Source organism: Manacus candei, unplaced genomic scaffold (genome assembly GCF_025592945.1).
Source record: "Manacus candei isolate 608988 ecotype Guabito, Panama unplaced genomic scaffold, ASM2559294v1 h1tg000077l, whole genome shotgun sequence".
In the NCBI taxonomy this organism is placed as follows: Eukaryota; Metazoa; Chordata; class Aves; order Passeriformes; family Pipridae; genus Manacus; species Manacus candei.
Window position 1 is genome coordinate 2,065,802 of NW_026138125.1, and position 15,993 is coordinate 2,081,794.

General features: G+C 41.8%; 2 protein-coding genes across 12 annotated transcripts in view; one reads left to right on the forward strand and one right to left on the reverse strand.

Annotated features, from left to right (window-relative positions):
* Positions 1-13,664, reverse strand: part of ZRANB3 (zinc finger RANBP2-type containing 3) — a 42,948-nt gene extending 29,284 nt beyond the window's left edge. Inside the window, exons 1-2 of the mRNA XM_051810261.1 lie at positions 13,235-13,664; positions 7,255-7,410 (exon numbers count right to left, since the gene is read on the reverse strand). Coding sequence (XP_051666221.1) covers positions 7,255-7,403 — 149 coding nt within the window. The 5' untranslated portion in view covers positions 7,404-7,410; positions 13,235-13,664. The remainder of the gene's footprint in view (positions 1-7,254; positions 7,411-13,234) is intronic.
* A 614-nt stretch (positions 13,665-14,278) lies between these two features.
* R3HDM1 (R3H domain containing 1) overlaps positions 14,279-15,993 on the forward strand; it is a 76,952-nt gene continuing 75,237 nt past the window's right edge. For all 11 annotated transcript variants that reach the window (XM_051810249.1, XM_051810250.1, XM_051810254.1 and 8 more), the window contains exon 1: positions 14,279-14,431. The gene's annotated coding sequence lies outside the window, so the exon portion shown is untranslated. The remainder of the gene's footprint in view (positions 14,432-15,993) is intronic.

A 15,993-nucleotide genomic window follows, 5' to 3' on the forward strand; every position in this document is an offset into this window, starting at 1 on the left:
GCAGACTTTCCATGAAATTCAGGTACTTGTCATGATTTTCCCAATGACCTCTGCATTCCCAAGTGACTCTCCCTCTGCATTTATCTGCACTGGAAGAGCTGCAGAAGTACTCTCTTCACATCTTTCTCCTGTAAACTCAGCTGAATCATACAATAGGGAAAAGAATTATCTAGAAAAATCTCATCACTAGTTTCTCACAGTTCCCAGAGTCAGTGTCTTTTTTTTCTCCAGTACCCCAAGCTCTTAAGACCAGTGTTTTCTCCTACACTTGGTTCCTCCTCCATAGCAATCCTTCAAATTACTTTTATACATTCCAAATGCTTCAAAACAACTATCCATTCAGCTGTTGACAGAATATGCCACTTCTTTTCTGACATATATCTCTGAACTAAGCAGTTCTGCTGATCTTTCCTACGTTGATTTATCTCCTCTACTCCAACTTGTCCCCCCATCAGCACAACCCAAAGCCATCAGAGAACATGTGGAATTAAATTGCTTACCCAGTCACCCTTGGGGTAGCTTTTCTTTCTGCTTATGTTATTCCTCTTCTTCCAACTTCCATTAAGTCAGTCAGAAGTGACTCATACTTGTTTAACACTTTACTTCTTCTCACTTGCATTAAAGCCACTTGTCTCACATACTCCAACCTGATCACTCCCATTCTTCCCTCTCCCTGATGCTTTTAGTTGACCACTCTGACCTTTCCTCGTGGATTCTCACTCTGCAAACTTCCAGTGCACACAACTAACAGGAAATTCATCTCCCCTTCCCCCTCTCTCCATCACTGCTGGCACCCTATTACCTGCACTTGTCTCTATCTCACGTGGTTCTCCTCTTCCATTCTAACAAATTGTGCCCTGTATTTTGAAAATCTGTATTTTCTACTCTACTCCTGCTGCTACAAGTCCACATTTAAGCCCAGGCAAATACTTAGATTACTACCATTGCTTTTTCTATGTTCTTAAATCCTATTTTTTTAATCCCACAGAGTTCCTCTCCTGAATTATATTCTACATTCACTTACTGACAATGCATTTTTTGTCCCATCTGAATTGCTTCCCCAGTTCCTCCAGCATCACTTCCAAACAAGCTTCCCTGGCTATGAGAGCTCTGCAGAACTTGGCTCAGTCTCTCATTCATACTTCCTGCATCTGAACCTCATTCTGTGAGCCAGCAGCTTCATTTAATCATCTCTCTCTTCTTTAGCACTTCTCAGATGTGAGATGTTCTCTGAAACATTACAAACCTCTTAAAGAAAAAGAGACATCTTTCGTTAAAAACACAGGACACTCAGAGCTGGAATATATCAACTGTTTGATCCTCTACAAATTCAATAAACAGCCATTCCATTCTCTTTCCACAGGGATTACTTCTGTGTCTTGTTTTCTAACACTGGAAACAACTGCTCACCTGTTATTATGCAGGGTTCAAGGACTCATTTATCACAAAATTATCATAACTTTACATATCTAGGTTGCTGAATATATTGGAATAAAAGAAGATTTTTTTATTATTCTAGCAAAGACTTGTGCCTTGTTTCAAATCTCTCTCTCAGACTATCTAACCACAAATTACTAGAACTAGAGATAGAAATCACATAAAGTTACCATTTTATTTTTATTCCCAGTTCTCTCTGACCTGAAGATCTTCAAATAATGGAGACATTTGTTGATGGCACTTGATGCTGCAAGCTACCAAGTACAAATTAAAATAAAAATAAAACATTCAAAGAAATATTCCTAGACATGACTAAAAAACAAACCCAAATGTGAGGGGAATTTCATTTTCTAACATGCAAATTTAATTAATTTGGCTTCCGTCTACATCAGTATGGCAAAACCAAAAAGAATAAGTAGATTTTCCAAAAGAAAAGATGATTAACTTCATCTTGTCTGTGAATTTATCTTCTTCCTGCTGAACTCTGAGTTCTCCATCTTAAGATCAAATTGGTCATGAGTTTAATAACAAAAATTCAAATTAACTCCAGTCTCCCCAACAATGATACTACAAAGTTTGGAGTCATTGAAGGATGTTCTGTTTGGTACTGACACCAGTTCTACATCCTTCCCTGCAGCATGTAAGAATGATAAATACTCACTGTCATGTGCTATTAAGGAAATAGCCAGAATGCTCACTAAGATTTTCAGCAACTTATTGAGCACAAAATGGCCCAATAAGAAAAAAAGTTGAAGAAAAATTCTTCTTATTATATATATATACTATATATATAAGTGTTCTCCCTAAATACTGGTAATTATCAGTATAAATACTGGTAATTATCAGTATAAATACTGGTAATTATCAGTATAAATACCGTTATCAGTATAAATAGTGATAATACACTGAGAATTATCAAACACCTACAGCTCCATTAAATACTAATTCTCTGTGCCAACCATTTCTGTTACATTTTTCTTTGTTTAGAAATTGATGGGTAATGTTTTCACTGTATAAATGAAATTGTGTGCTTCTTGTTTAAATTAAACTAGGACATTTAAGTAAACTAATAGAAACTAGTGTTGTGAGGACTTATAATAGATGAAAACAGTAAAGTAAAATTCCACTGAAAATAACTATGACATGTCTCCCAGGAGAGAAATACTAATAAATAACACTGGGGAAAAATTCAACAGTAGCCTGTAGCCTATAAAAATAAAATATTTTTAGAGGTGTTCCTTTAAACCACGTAGCTGATTCTAAAGAAACCAAAAAGAAATTTAGATAATGGCAAAAAGCAGCTGCTCTTGCAGCAACCTGTGACCTTTCAAACAAAGGACAGAAAAATCAGACAGTAACAGATACATGGACATGGAACTGGGCTTAGTGCTTCAAAATGAAAATGGAAGACAAAGCTATTTTCTTATTCATACCTACTATCAAAGATAAGAGACTGAAGAAAAGAAACACACTGAAAAAGCAAAACAATCAGTAATCTCGGATGGAAAATGGTAAAGATAAAAGCAAAGTGAAACAAAGCCTTGGTAACTTAAAAGGGCAACACAAGACAGAAAGCAACAATGGCATTGTACAGAAGGACAAAGAAAGATTAATAGACAACATAAAAATCAGAAGCAAACTCAGTAATAATGACAAAAATAACAGTGAAAGTGAAAAATAGTTAAATAAAAGTGTAAGACAAAAGGCCCCACTGCTCCAGCACAAACTAAAATGTGCACGGAAGTGCAGGGACTGAATGTATTTTCTCTTCCTGTATCAGCTTCCAAAATCTATGACTCCCTTAGACACCCAACTCAAGTGGAAATTAAACCTTTCATACTACTCAATGACTAATACACCCTAGAAAGCTGAAGAAATTTGTGTAGAAATTCACCCAAGAATTTAAATATCACATATCAGAAATTCCTGGCCCTACAATGGGCTGTGTCTGGGAATTCTAAACATTTCTATTTGCTTCCTGCCCAAGAGCTACATTTCTATGGTTCAGCTACTAAAACCTCAGCAGACTATGTGTGCCCTACATTAGCAGTGAAGAACCTTCCTGTGTTCATAAGGTTTGAGGAAATTTTGATTTGAACCTCTGGTTTTTTTTGGTCTACTCTGAGGGTGGAAGGGGGGAATTAATTTCTACAAAGACTGATAAAGTCTTTGAAGTAAAAGTCTGTTCTAATTAACAAAGAACTAACTATGTGTTTCTTCTCTGTAGCCTGCTAGAGATCAGAGACACACTCAGTGGGAAAAAATGTACTATTTTGAAGTGCAGGCAACTGATTTGATATTTTAATAGAGGACACTGACGCTCCATTCTCTAATCAGCTCACTGTCACAATGGTCCTCTGTACCCTACTACCAAAAGCAATATTAAACACTACACAACTTTTTCTTACTCTAGAAAGGGACTGCCTAACAAAACCAATATCCTTTCATTAAAACTTAACGCCAGATATGAACTCTGCATATCCTGATACTGCCATCCATGGTCATTTACCTTTTTTACTGTGTCTGTACTCAATAAACAACATTGAGCCAGCATGTATGGGAAACTAAAAATCACTCTCCAGAATATATGTTAATGTAGTACCTCTAAAACTTAAAGAGGAAACAAGATTACCCCAGTAAAACAGTTTGAGCACCCAGTTACAATTGAAAAGCTCATTTTCATGGCTGGTAAATATCTCCAAATCCTCTTTTGCATCCACAAGCAAGACAGCTTAAACAAATTGTTCTGCCAGCATGTCTAGGAGGAAAGATATCTGTGTGTCTGAAGGCATCTTTTGCAGATACCATCAACTAGGCAAGCAATACTAACTAATGATGTTTGCAGATATCATGCTGACAGCTTTTATGACGAAGCCTGATAAGGCATTTAGTGATATGGTGAACACATGCCACCCAGGAGCACAAGGACTAACTTCCAAACAGCACACCTCTGACTTTTATAGTGCAGTTAGGAGAACAAGCTGTTTGTATTACGAGGCAGATGTCCCACACTTCTGTAAAGAGAGGATACAAACCAAGAAAACATGGTAAAAAGAGATTGTGAGTCTCCAAGAGCTACATAAGTGAACAGCAGCAGTAAAAATCAATAGTATTCAAAGAGAGATGTGGGCTCAAAGGAGGTTGAATACAATCCTTATCAGTGCTATCAATCATTTGCCCATGTATCTACCACTTTTCCAGAGTACTGTGCTCAGACACTGCCACCTCCTCTTCACCACGTGGTGACTCCTCAGGATTTCCTAAGCCCATTGCTAAGAGTTTATGTTCCTAGAAGGGACAAGTTTGCTGGTTTTTTTTTTTTATTTAAGAGACAGTTTAAAGCACATAGAAATAAATAAATACATATTATGGCTGGTTTTAAAAGTAACTTAGATCTTTACTGAACAAAAATAATAGAAATAAAATAGTCTTCAAAGACATAATTTGTGTGCACCCATCTTTTCTGCACATTAATGTCTGAGGTTATAAATAAAGACTGTATGTTGTATCCATCCTTAAGTAGCCATTCCCAAGTGCATTTCTGAAGAATAAAATCTAGGAAGGAGTAAGTAGCCCTGCAGTTATTTCCCTTTATGGCATGTTTGTGAGGTAAAAGGTATCTTAGCATATGTTGAACCATACACTGCCTTGTTGGCTCTAGAATTATCAATTCCTAGAAAAGGGCTGGGCAGTGTCTGTCAGTCCAGATGATGCCCTTGGAGCATCTGCTGGAAAAGCCTTTGATTCATTTACTAATGAAGCAAAAGTACAAACCACAACAGTATATTTATTTCATACCCTGGGAACAGATAAGGGAATTAATAGTTCACTCCCAGCCTCTTTCACGCAAGAAATAAAAGTTTGTTCCAATAATAAGTTCCTTTTCCAGGCTGGGTGCTTGTCTAACCTAAGATAAGATTAATTAATTGAATCTCTTCAGCCTACAGGAGAGCACTTGCTCTACACCAGTTTCCTTCCACTCCAGCAAAGCCTGGATTAAGTGATGACTGCAAGGAGGGCATAGCCTGGGGGAGAGAAGAGAGATGAGCTGAGATGCACATATTGCTGACTTCAAAACCTGTGTTTATATATTTTTTAAAACTAGAAAAGACACTTCTACAGGAAAGCACCAGACCCTGCTAAAATATACCCCTGGGGATACTGAAAAAAGATTTAATTCATCATGGAGTACACAAAAGGGTACTTGGGTGAGCCAAGGGCTCACAAACTAATGAGAAAATTCAGCTGCAAGCACCAGAGGCTTTTGTTCTCTGTTTTGGGACAGAAAGAGAAATAGATCTGCATGAGCAAGGGACAGATTGAAAAACACTCCTTGGGAAAGTTTGACTTAATACATTTTAATTCTGATAGAAGCTGGCTGAGAGTGGGCACACAATGCCCCAGTTTGACCCAGCTAAAACACAGGATTTGGTGTGCCAAGGAAAAGAGGTTCCTTGCAATCATGATGAACATATTTCCATATGCAGGCCACATCAAAACCATCAGGGCCATATTATGCAAAAGTCTTGTTAATGAAGGGTTTCAAGAAAAAAAGAAAACAAACATAAATCCCATAACCCTAATGAAACTAATATAATATAATTCCCTCCTTGACAGAGTCATTAGCCTAGTTCCAAACTTTTCCAGATTACTTATTGCAGGCAATTGTTACTTCTTCAACAAAGAGAATAAAGAAATATCTGATTAAAATGGATCTAGTCCTACAGTTAAGCTGCTTCCTGAGGAACCTCTGCATTATATAATAGGCTGCAAAAGATAATGCCCCTTTCAAACACATCCACTAGCCTACACTAATTAAATGGGTATAGTTTCTTCAATGTTAATGGCTTCTGTTATTTCACTATTTGTATATGCAAATGTACCTCAATTGCATATTCTATAAACTCCACTTCCCTTTATTAAAATCAGATCAACTAAGACATGGTAGCCAAGGGCTTTCCATTTATTATATTCAAATTTAGGCCCTAAGCCTCTTGCTCTAAGTGAGATGATAAAATGATCAGAAATTAACTTCATCCATCTTTACAACCACTTGCATTGTAATTCCCCTTGTGCCAGTCCTCTCAAACACCATTACTTTCCAAAAGAACAGCACACAGTAGTTTCATGGCTTTAGGTTGCAATTGCCTGTGTTCCCTAAATTTTATAAATGTGGAAGTAGCACTTCCCTCCCTCCTCTTTGTCCGTGTAACTCAGTAACTGGCTCTTACTCAGCAAAATATTTCCAGCCTGTGCTGTACAAACCATTTTTTTGGATTTATCAGGTACTTAACTGTTGAATGCCTCTCCTATCAGCTGCTGCACTTGCTGAGCTCTCTGCAGGGCTCCTTCTGCTCTGCTGCTGCAGCTCAGGGAGCTCCAGAACACCCTGGTTACATGCCAGAATGGTACCAAGTTTAAAATAGAATTAACACACAGAAGCATCAGGATCTGTTAGTCACTCCCTTAACAGCTCTACCACGCCATTAAGAACTGAAGAATCAAATGTGAATTAACTTATTTTAAGAATTCTCTATTAACATAACAAAAATTGTGGTCCTGCTGACATCAACCTCCTTTTACATGAGGAGGTTGATATCACTTCGGTACTACAATTCTCTTTTGCAGAATGCATTATTAAACATTTTTCATCCTCTGTGGAAAAAACCCCACAACTCATTTTAAACCAGGTTATCTTCTAGTTTATGAAAGATTTCTGTAATAGCTCAGCTAAGAGCTGCTGGTATTGAATAAATAAAAATTAATTTCTTTACCTAAAATAATTATTTTTAGCATGTGATACAAAAAGGATTTTACCTGCCACTTCTTTGAAGTGCAAATATGATGCCTTTTTCCTGAAAAGGAAGCAGCTTCTTTCTCAGTCTTTCAGGTAGAAAGGACAGCTTAGCATCAACATTTTCTGAATGAGAAGCTTCAAGTGTAGGTGTTTCCTGGAGTGCACTCATGTTGAACCTGAGGGAAATGAAAACAAAAAAAAAAAAGATGCTTTACCTGCAGGACAGGTCTGCAATGCATTAAAAAATAAAGCTTCATGGAACAATACTAATCATTTCATCTCAAAATATTCAATACCTACACAACTTTTCTCCAGAATTCTTGAGAATTCTCTCTGGAAAGCACAAAATAATGCACATGCTGGAGGAAGAGTCCACCACCTCAGTACCAATAAAATACTCTAAGATGAAGAGGTCAGGATGTATCACTTCCTTTAAAATATGAAATCATTACGTAAGGAAGTTTCCTGTTCATGAATGAAAGTTACTGGCCATTCAAATAGCGTTTGCTCATGGGCATTGAAATGGAACTCTTTTAGCAAATATTTTTCAGAAGAGTTCTAGGAAAAAAAATAGGCTATTTAACCTTCTGAGGATGGAACTAACAGTCCTTTAAAATTTTTAATTCTAATAATCAGAAAAAAGAGGAAAATACACCCACTTTGGGGGAAGGGGGGAAAAAAGAATAAAAAATAATAATAATAAAAAAAACCAGTAAGGAATTTTATCTCCCTCAGAAAGAAACAACATTGAACGACATAACTAATCAACAAAAATTCTCATAGTGTGCTTCAGATTAAAAATGTAGATTCTTCATTCATTTTTGTCCAAGGGAGAGGGGTAGAAAAGAAATATTTTTAACTCTCTTTTAACTTCAGTAGACTTTAAGCAACCAACCAAAAGGTTATAAAGCTCAGCAGCAGTGCACTGACCGAACATGAAGAAAGCGGTAAACCTTTACATCAAAACATTACCTAATTATTTTGGATTCAAAGCCTGTGTGAGGAGCTGGATTACCATAGGAACAAGGAACATCAGCCAAAATACAGTTCCTACACTGTTTACAGTATCTCTAGGTTTGAGAGCAAAATCCTGAACATGGTACACTCGGGGTTTTTGATCCTGACTTATTTCTGAAGCAACTCGAAAGAAGTCAGAAGAAATGTGTGGGATGAGCCATTACATTCACAGGCAGAAACGTGCTGAGCTAAATGATCATTCTCTTCAAGGACCTGCAGGACTAAGGAACCTGCTGTTTTACACTCCTTACAGGGTAAGACAGACCTGGGGACACTGCAAATGGTTGTTCTATCACAACTCTATTTCCCAACGCTCCATCTCCCACATTAGACCAAAATTGAGAAATAATTTCCACTGGGATGAGCACAGGGGTTGCTACTGGACATTTTCCAAGATCAGTGGGAGATCCCAGTCCCCGAGAGACCCCTCTCCACAGAGCTTCTCCCAGTGGCAGCTTGGTCATAGCACGTGGAGCCCCTACCTGTGGTGTGGAGAGGAGATTCCAGAGTGGGATTCGCTGACCCTCTGCTCTGCACCTCCCATGTGGCCCAGTAAGCCAGGTCCTGTCTTGTTAGACACTTAATATAGTCTTAAAATCAGGGAGATACAAATTAAAAAGGAATGAACAGACTACAGCAAATATAAGTTGTGGGGAATTTGTCACATCTGGAGAAAAATAAAAAGGAACTCCCACTACTGTTGACAACAGTGGGAAAAGGGAGAAGGATAGGGAAAAGAACAGGACCTGAATGTTCTGCAAGTCCACTAACTGTTGCAGAAACATCGAAAAATGAGGATTTTGAAAGATCTGTCACCAGCATTGCCAGTCAGACTAATGACATTCATGCAGACAGAAAATGAGTAAGTGCTTTTTTTCTGGTTATAGGATGAATTACAGGCATGTCTATCAAGATATGCATTACAGTCAGGGGAATGTGAAGAAAGTGCTGTGCATGAGCCTACAGGCAAGTTCCATGACATTCTCATTGTGAAAGAATTGAACTGGAGAACTTCCAGTTCATTCCTGCATTCCTTCTTGGGCATCTATTACCACTTCTGCAATGAAGGGGTGTGTAACCACAGCTGCTTGGATGTACCATTCTGCTGGGCAGTGAGGGAACAGAGTGAATTCAAATTTAAATACTGATCAACACTCAAATTTGAGGCATAAGGGTTGTATTTACCATTGCTGTGGATTCTGTTCTATTTTGTGTTAAATTACTTAGCTGCTAGATAATCTTTTCTAAGAAGCATATTCTTGAAGAGGTATCCTTTGTCCCACATATAAAGCCCTAGGAATGTTATTGCTCACATATGAAAGCAACAATCCTACCTGGAATCACAGCTAGGGGTGTGTGTGTGTATGCACACACTGCAGGACTTCTGCATAAACATGGTCACAGCACTGCTCTCAAAAACATGGACCTCAGGGGTCTGAGCACCTGCTGTTCCTCACCAGACGAGTGCAAGCGATTCACAGAGCAGGAAGAACTCCACGGCTGGAGGGAGGCTGATGTTGTGCTTCCAACAGCAGGATCAAGGTACAGAAAGCCCAGTTCTCACGTAAGTCTGGTACTATCAGCAGAAAGACAGGACCTTTCTTCCCTACACTCCTATCAGGAGTGCCCTCGAGGTGCTAAACTACTGAGACAAGCCCAGTGCTGCTGCACATACTCCTGATGCAGAGCTCTGACTGAAGACCTGGAACATAACCTGTCCAAAGACAAATGGTGACTATCTGATGAGTCACCTTCTGAATGGCAATGAAATAACCAGTTATAGAGAAAGGAAACCCAGACTTCTTTCGCAAACCAGGCATTCTGTGCCATCTGGTTGGAATTGCATTATTGACTATGGCAATTTTTCCTCCCCATTTTTACAAGTGGAATCTTTCATGTATCTTTAAAGAAACATATTCTTTAAATATTCTTGTACCCTGGGCCTCTGCAACGTTCAGCAGCAGATATAAGTACTGTAATCAGCACCAAGGCTCTCTGATGCATGTCTACCACTGAACTTTTTTTAACAGGAGATGGAAAACCTCTGGCTTGCCCAAGAGATGCATTTCACAGAACTTATAAAGCTCCAGTAAACACCCACTTTAGCTCTCAGTTGAGCAAACAGAAATGTTTCAGCTCTAACTGTTGGGAAAGCAACCATAATCCCTTCAATAGTTCTATCACAATATTTTCCACAGAGTATTTAATTCTTTTAAAAGTTGATTAAGGTACTTCAAGGCTGGTGGTGAAAAAACAAACACCAAACATTTCTGGAGAGCCGAGCTTGAACACGAACACTGCAGGATTGGCGGACCCAACAAACCTGTTCAACGCTCAGTTCTGTGATTCACCTCCAAAGGAAATTTGTGACTCATTTTCTGTGATAATTTTCTATTCTATAAAAGCAGAGATAATGATACACCTTCTGATCAGCTTTGCTCCATAGCTTGTTGTGAGTGACAATATGAGAATGAAACGGTAACACAATTAACTTGCTGTTGAACGAGCTCACGACAAGATTCTTTCACTGAGACACTGAACAGGAACAATGCAGCTTTAGAAGCATAAATCTGAATTAGAGGAGGCACATATTAGTCATCAGTACACAGCAATACTACCAGGAAAAACGTTTCTCTATCAGTCATTAACGAGGTTAAAACTGACTTTGGAGATCCATCTTGAAAGGCAGCAACACAGCAAGCACCAGCTACCAGATATGCATAAAATTTTGTTTAGTTTATTACTGGGTGACTAATTATAGACCAGGTGATTAATTAGAGAACTCCATGCGGTGAACAATGACTATTATAAAAACATACACAATGACTTTGGCAGTGGTGGTCATTTATGGTTTGTTTTGAGACAGTCAATTACAGACAGCACTGTGGTAATGTTAAAAAATAAAAATAACCTTTTTAAAAAAAAATCTAGTCAGTGTAGCAGAAGACCAGTTTGTATCTCTTGTTGTTCTACCCATTGCAGTCTCAGAAGATCTCAGAGGAGAGAGTAAGACTAGTGCATATATTCTTTAACTACAATATTTCATTTGTTTCTGTGTCCCCAATTTGTTGTAACATCCATCCTATCGCCCTTCTCATTCCCCTAGATCACAAGCTCTGGAACTCGCATTTTTCCAGACAAAATAGACCTAAAAGGTTTGGTGTGGAGACCCAGCTTTTCACTCAGAGAGTTCATTCAACTGCACAGGTTTCATGAGTTAAAAAACCCCAAACTGTACTGTATTTATTCCAGTGTTTTAAAGGAAATCAAGGATGAAACAGCTGAATTGATAAACCCAATAACTATTTATCTAAAATTGCTTACGTATCTCAGCACTAGCTAGTGGTAAATGACCCCAGCTTCTAAAAGCAGGAATGAGGAAGACTCATGGACCTACAGCATGATTCATTCATAGGGCATAAAAACCAGTAAAAATTAGGAACTGGAGGGTTTGTGAACACCAGGATAAATGCAAATATTTGATGAGTCACCGTGTGTTTTGTAAAGGTGAGTCTTACCTTTCCAGTCTGCTGAAGTTCTTTTGAAGGGGCTCTACAACAATGTACCTATAGACTATTTGATGCAGTCCAGTTCACACCATTCTTCAATACTACATTAAAAGAGACTAGGTTTTATAGACATATTTGTGCAGTAATTGTAATCTCCAAGAAAACTTTTGAGAATGTCCCTCGAACTTTTAAGGAAACCTGAAACATGTTTTTTTTAAAATTCAAGCAAGTAGACTGTTCATATGTGAGAGAAACAATTTCAGCAATATTTCCAAGTAATGTGCTCCAACTTCTATTATGTTCAAAGAATCATAACTGATCTGGAAAAGTAAGTAACTACTGAGGAATAAAGGCAGTGCACATACTAGTAAAATAAAATAAAATTTGAAAAAAAACCCCAAGAAATCTTTCTGTCACTGCTACTGCTACACTGCATTTCACCATAGACTATCATCCTTCTGGAGGTAGCAACTGAAACCCAAGCTTGTTGAGGATATTACCCCAGGTGACATGTTTCTGTGTTGGAAAGTTGGGTGCAAGACTGATGACAACTTCAAGGACTATTTTAAGTTTTCCAATAGCTGTTTGTCAACACAAGCTGATTACATAATATAAGCCCACTGCTTTTTTTCTTTTATAGGTCACTAAGTATAGCCTTCTAATGCAGCTCAGCAGCAGATGCTTAAAAAAAAAAGTCTTTCCATTAAGGGTTTTGCTTCATAAATTTCCACTTGATGGCCTTAACTGCTCTGTGACTGTGTGTTCAGTAAAAGTTAATAGGGAATTCCAGGCTCAAAGAACATCATGGGACCTTGGCTGATTGATTAATGAACGATTTCACAGAATCATAGAATTGTCAGGGTTGGAAGGGACTTTTGGAGATCATTCAGTCAAACCTCCCTGCCAAGGAAGGGTCACCTGGAGCAGGTGACACAGGAACACATCCAGGTCGGTTTGGAATGTCTCCAGACAGGGAGACTCCACAACCTCCCAATGCTCTGCCAATGTCAAGAAGTTCTTCCTCATGTTGAGGTGAAACTTCTTGTTTTAGTTTATGGCCATTGCTCCTCATCCTGTCACGGGGCTCCACTGAAGAGTCTGTGTCTCACTGTTCTCTTGGCATCCACGTTTGGGATATTTATACGTATTAATGACATCGTCTCTCGGCCTTCTCTTCTGCAGACTAAACAGACCCAGCTCCCGCACTCTCTCCTCATAAGAGAGATGCTCCAGACCCCTCATCATCTTCGTGGCCTCTGCTGGACCCTCTCCAGCAGCTCCTTGTCTTTCTTGTCCTGAGGAGCCACCAGCGGGATAATAAAGAACTCAACATCTACCCGAGCCAATAGAACACAGCATTAAAAAGCAAATCAGGCAGAGCACAGAACAGTTTTTCCACAGGCCGGCGTGTCGGGCTTGAGGAAAACAGACACCTCAGCACCTGCCTGGAGGCGAGTTTTTTGATTTTACTTACGCAACTCCCCGCAGCTGCAATCGCAGAACTATCTGCGATGAGCCGGCACCGGCAGCACCAGAACACAACCAGAGGGATCTCCTGGCACAGGCACGGGCTGGAACAGGAGTCAGCGGGCAGCTCGTCCCTGGCTGGCGACACCGACGGAGCCGCCCCGTCCCCCCTCACCTCGCGGGCTCCGCGCTCGAACGGCCGCCGGGAAGTGACGCACGGCCGGGGGGTCACGGACGGGAAGCGTTTTGGGGCCCGGGAACCGCTTTTCCTTATTTTTTTCTGCCCTCCCCATCCCTTCTCCCCTTCCCCCGCCCCGCTTCCCCGCGAGCGAGTTAAAAATCGTGCTCCCGCCCGGCGTTGCCTCGCCCCGGCCGCTGTCCCGCCGGGATTGGAGGAGCGCGGGCGGGCTGAGGGAGCGGGGTGGCGGGAAGGGGGAGCGGGGTGGCGGGAAGGGGGAGCGGGGATGGCGCTGAGGGCCGGGCTGGACGGGGCTCACCCCGCCGGCTCTCGGCGTAGGTAAGAGTGGTGAGAGCCGGGGTGAGGCGCCAGCAGGGTGAGAAGGGGAGAGGGCAAGACCCGACTACAGCTCCCAGCCTGCCCCGCCGCGGTGCGGGAGGGCTGGCGGGGGCACCTGGCGGGGGCAGGGCGCTGCTGCTCAGAACGCACAGCACACCCGGCGGGAGGGGAAGGACGCGGGCGAAAGGGGAGCGGCCGGGGCCGGAGGGCGCGAGGAGCACAAGGACCCCACGCCGCCACAGCGGCGGGATCGCCCCGTCCGGCCGCGGCCATCAGCGGCGCGCAGCGGGCGGGCCTTGCGGTGCCGGTGCGCGCTTCTCATTGGTTTTCGTGACTGTCCGTCAAGGCGACAGAGCCCTTCCATTGGTCATTGAGCTCCGGGCGGGCTCTCCCTCGCGTCAGCGCCGAGCGGCACCACTCCGCGGCAGGGCCGGGGGAGGGCGGCGCGCCGCTCATTGGTCCGCACCGCTGCCCATCATCGGCGTTCCACGCGGCCATTGGCGGCGGCTGCCGCCGGGGGCGGGGTCCCTCTCCCCGCCGCGGCAGCAGCGGCAGCAGCAGGAGGAACCCGGGCGGCGCTCGGCGCTGCGATCGGCGCCCCGCGTGTGTGAGCAGAGGAGCCGCCCGCCGGGCGCCGCGGCCCGGGAGGGAGCAGGGAAGGGGCCGGGAAAGGAGCGCTCCGGCCCGGTGAGGAGCCCGCGGGGCCGCCGGAGAAGGCGCTGCCGCGGGCGGGGGTCGCGGTGCGCTGAGCGAGGGAGCGAGGGCGGGGGGGCCGCGGCCGCAGTGCGCAGAGCGGGGGCAGCGCTGAGGGAGCGGGGGTGCGGCCCGGGCGGGGGTCGCGGTCCGGCGGGGCCAGCCCGGCCCTTCCCCTGCCCTAATATAGCCAGGGCTGGCCGGGGAGCGGCACACAGCGCTGGTCGTGCATTATGGATTTATTTTTTATTTATTTATTATTTTTTTTTAATTTCTGCTGCATGTTGGGCAATGCTGCGTGTGGATGTATCTACCATGTTATAATCCAAAGTGTGAGTGGACTCGGGAGCAAACTACGTCACAGGCTGGGTTTTTGCCATCTCTTAATAACGTTTTTAAAATGAGTTTTCAGCACTGGATGGTTTCGCTTTATGAGGAAGACGGGCTGAGACAGAAAAAGGAGCGAGGCATCGCTGTTTCTTGCATGGAGCCTAAGAATTATTCAGATTATTCACCTTAAGAGATTTGCACACAACCTACATGTTGGTGGATTTGTGTGATGTCTGTAGAAAGCTGGATTAGGAAGGTGATGGAAAAAAAAAATCCTCAAAAGAGTGGTGCACACTTTGCTTAGGGGGCATGGCCAGATGGTCTAACCTACCACAGTGTTTGGTTTTTTGGGGTGGGTTTGTTAATAGTCTTAATTCTTAATTTTGGTGCCTCTTTCTCGTTAACCTGAAGCTGGAGAGAGCTTGTGTGCCCCATTGCAGATCAGGGAATGTGTCAGGTTTTTTTCCCTTGCAGTGTCTTACATTGGCCTTTTTACATTGAGATATTAACCTGCAGATTTTAACGGCGTTGCTTTTTCATGCCTTGTCTTCTACAAGGAGTAATGTCTTTGAGACCTTGCTTTTTTTGCCTGAACATTAAGGAGCAATCTTACAGGGCAGCATGTCTTGTGAATGTTAGATTAGGAGTATGTATTTACTGTCGAAGTGAAAGCAACAGTGAAGTTCTGAAGTTATTTTTCAAAATATTCAAACAATTTGCTATTCAGGAGAAACAAATGGCAATGGAAACATGATTTTTTTTTTTGGCAGTCTTCCGTTGGCTTGTTAGAAATTATAACATTGGCATGCACTTAAAATTAAGCATTTGTTCCACAGCAAGTAGTGTGATGTCAAGTGGTTGAGTTTTTTCTAGGAATTTATAGATTGTACTCCTCAATTTAGAGAAGTCCCAGTGGTAAAGATAATGTCAACACTCATGTCTTTAAATCTTGGAAGGTGAAAAATGTAGTACTTGTGACTGCATTGCTCAGTCATTTTTTATTTTACAGACAGTATTTTGCTATCAAGATCAACCACCACTTTTCTTAGGATTGACTAAATACCAGTATTATTGAGGGCTGTGCAGTGTACTGGGTTAGGTTTGGTAGCAGTTTTCCAGAACATATTTGTTAAAGATTTGGGAAGGCTCAGTCACTCTAATCTGTTGCAGTGGTCCTCTGTTTATATTTTAAATTTTGTGTCTCTGTTAAGAGGAATAAAGGAAAA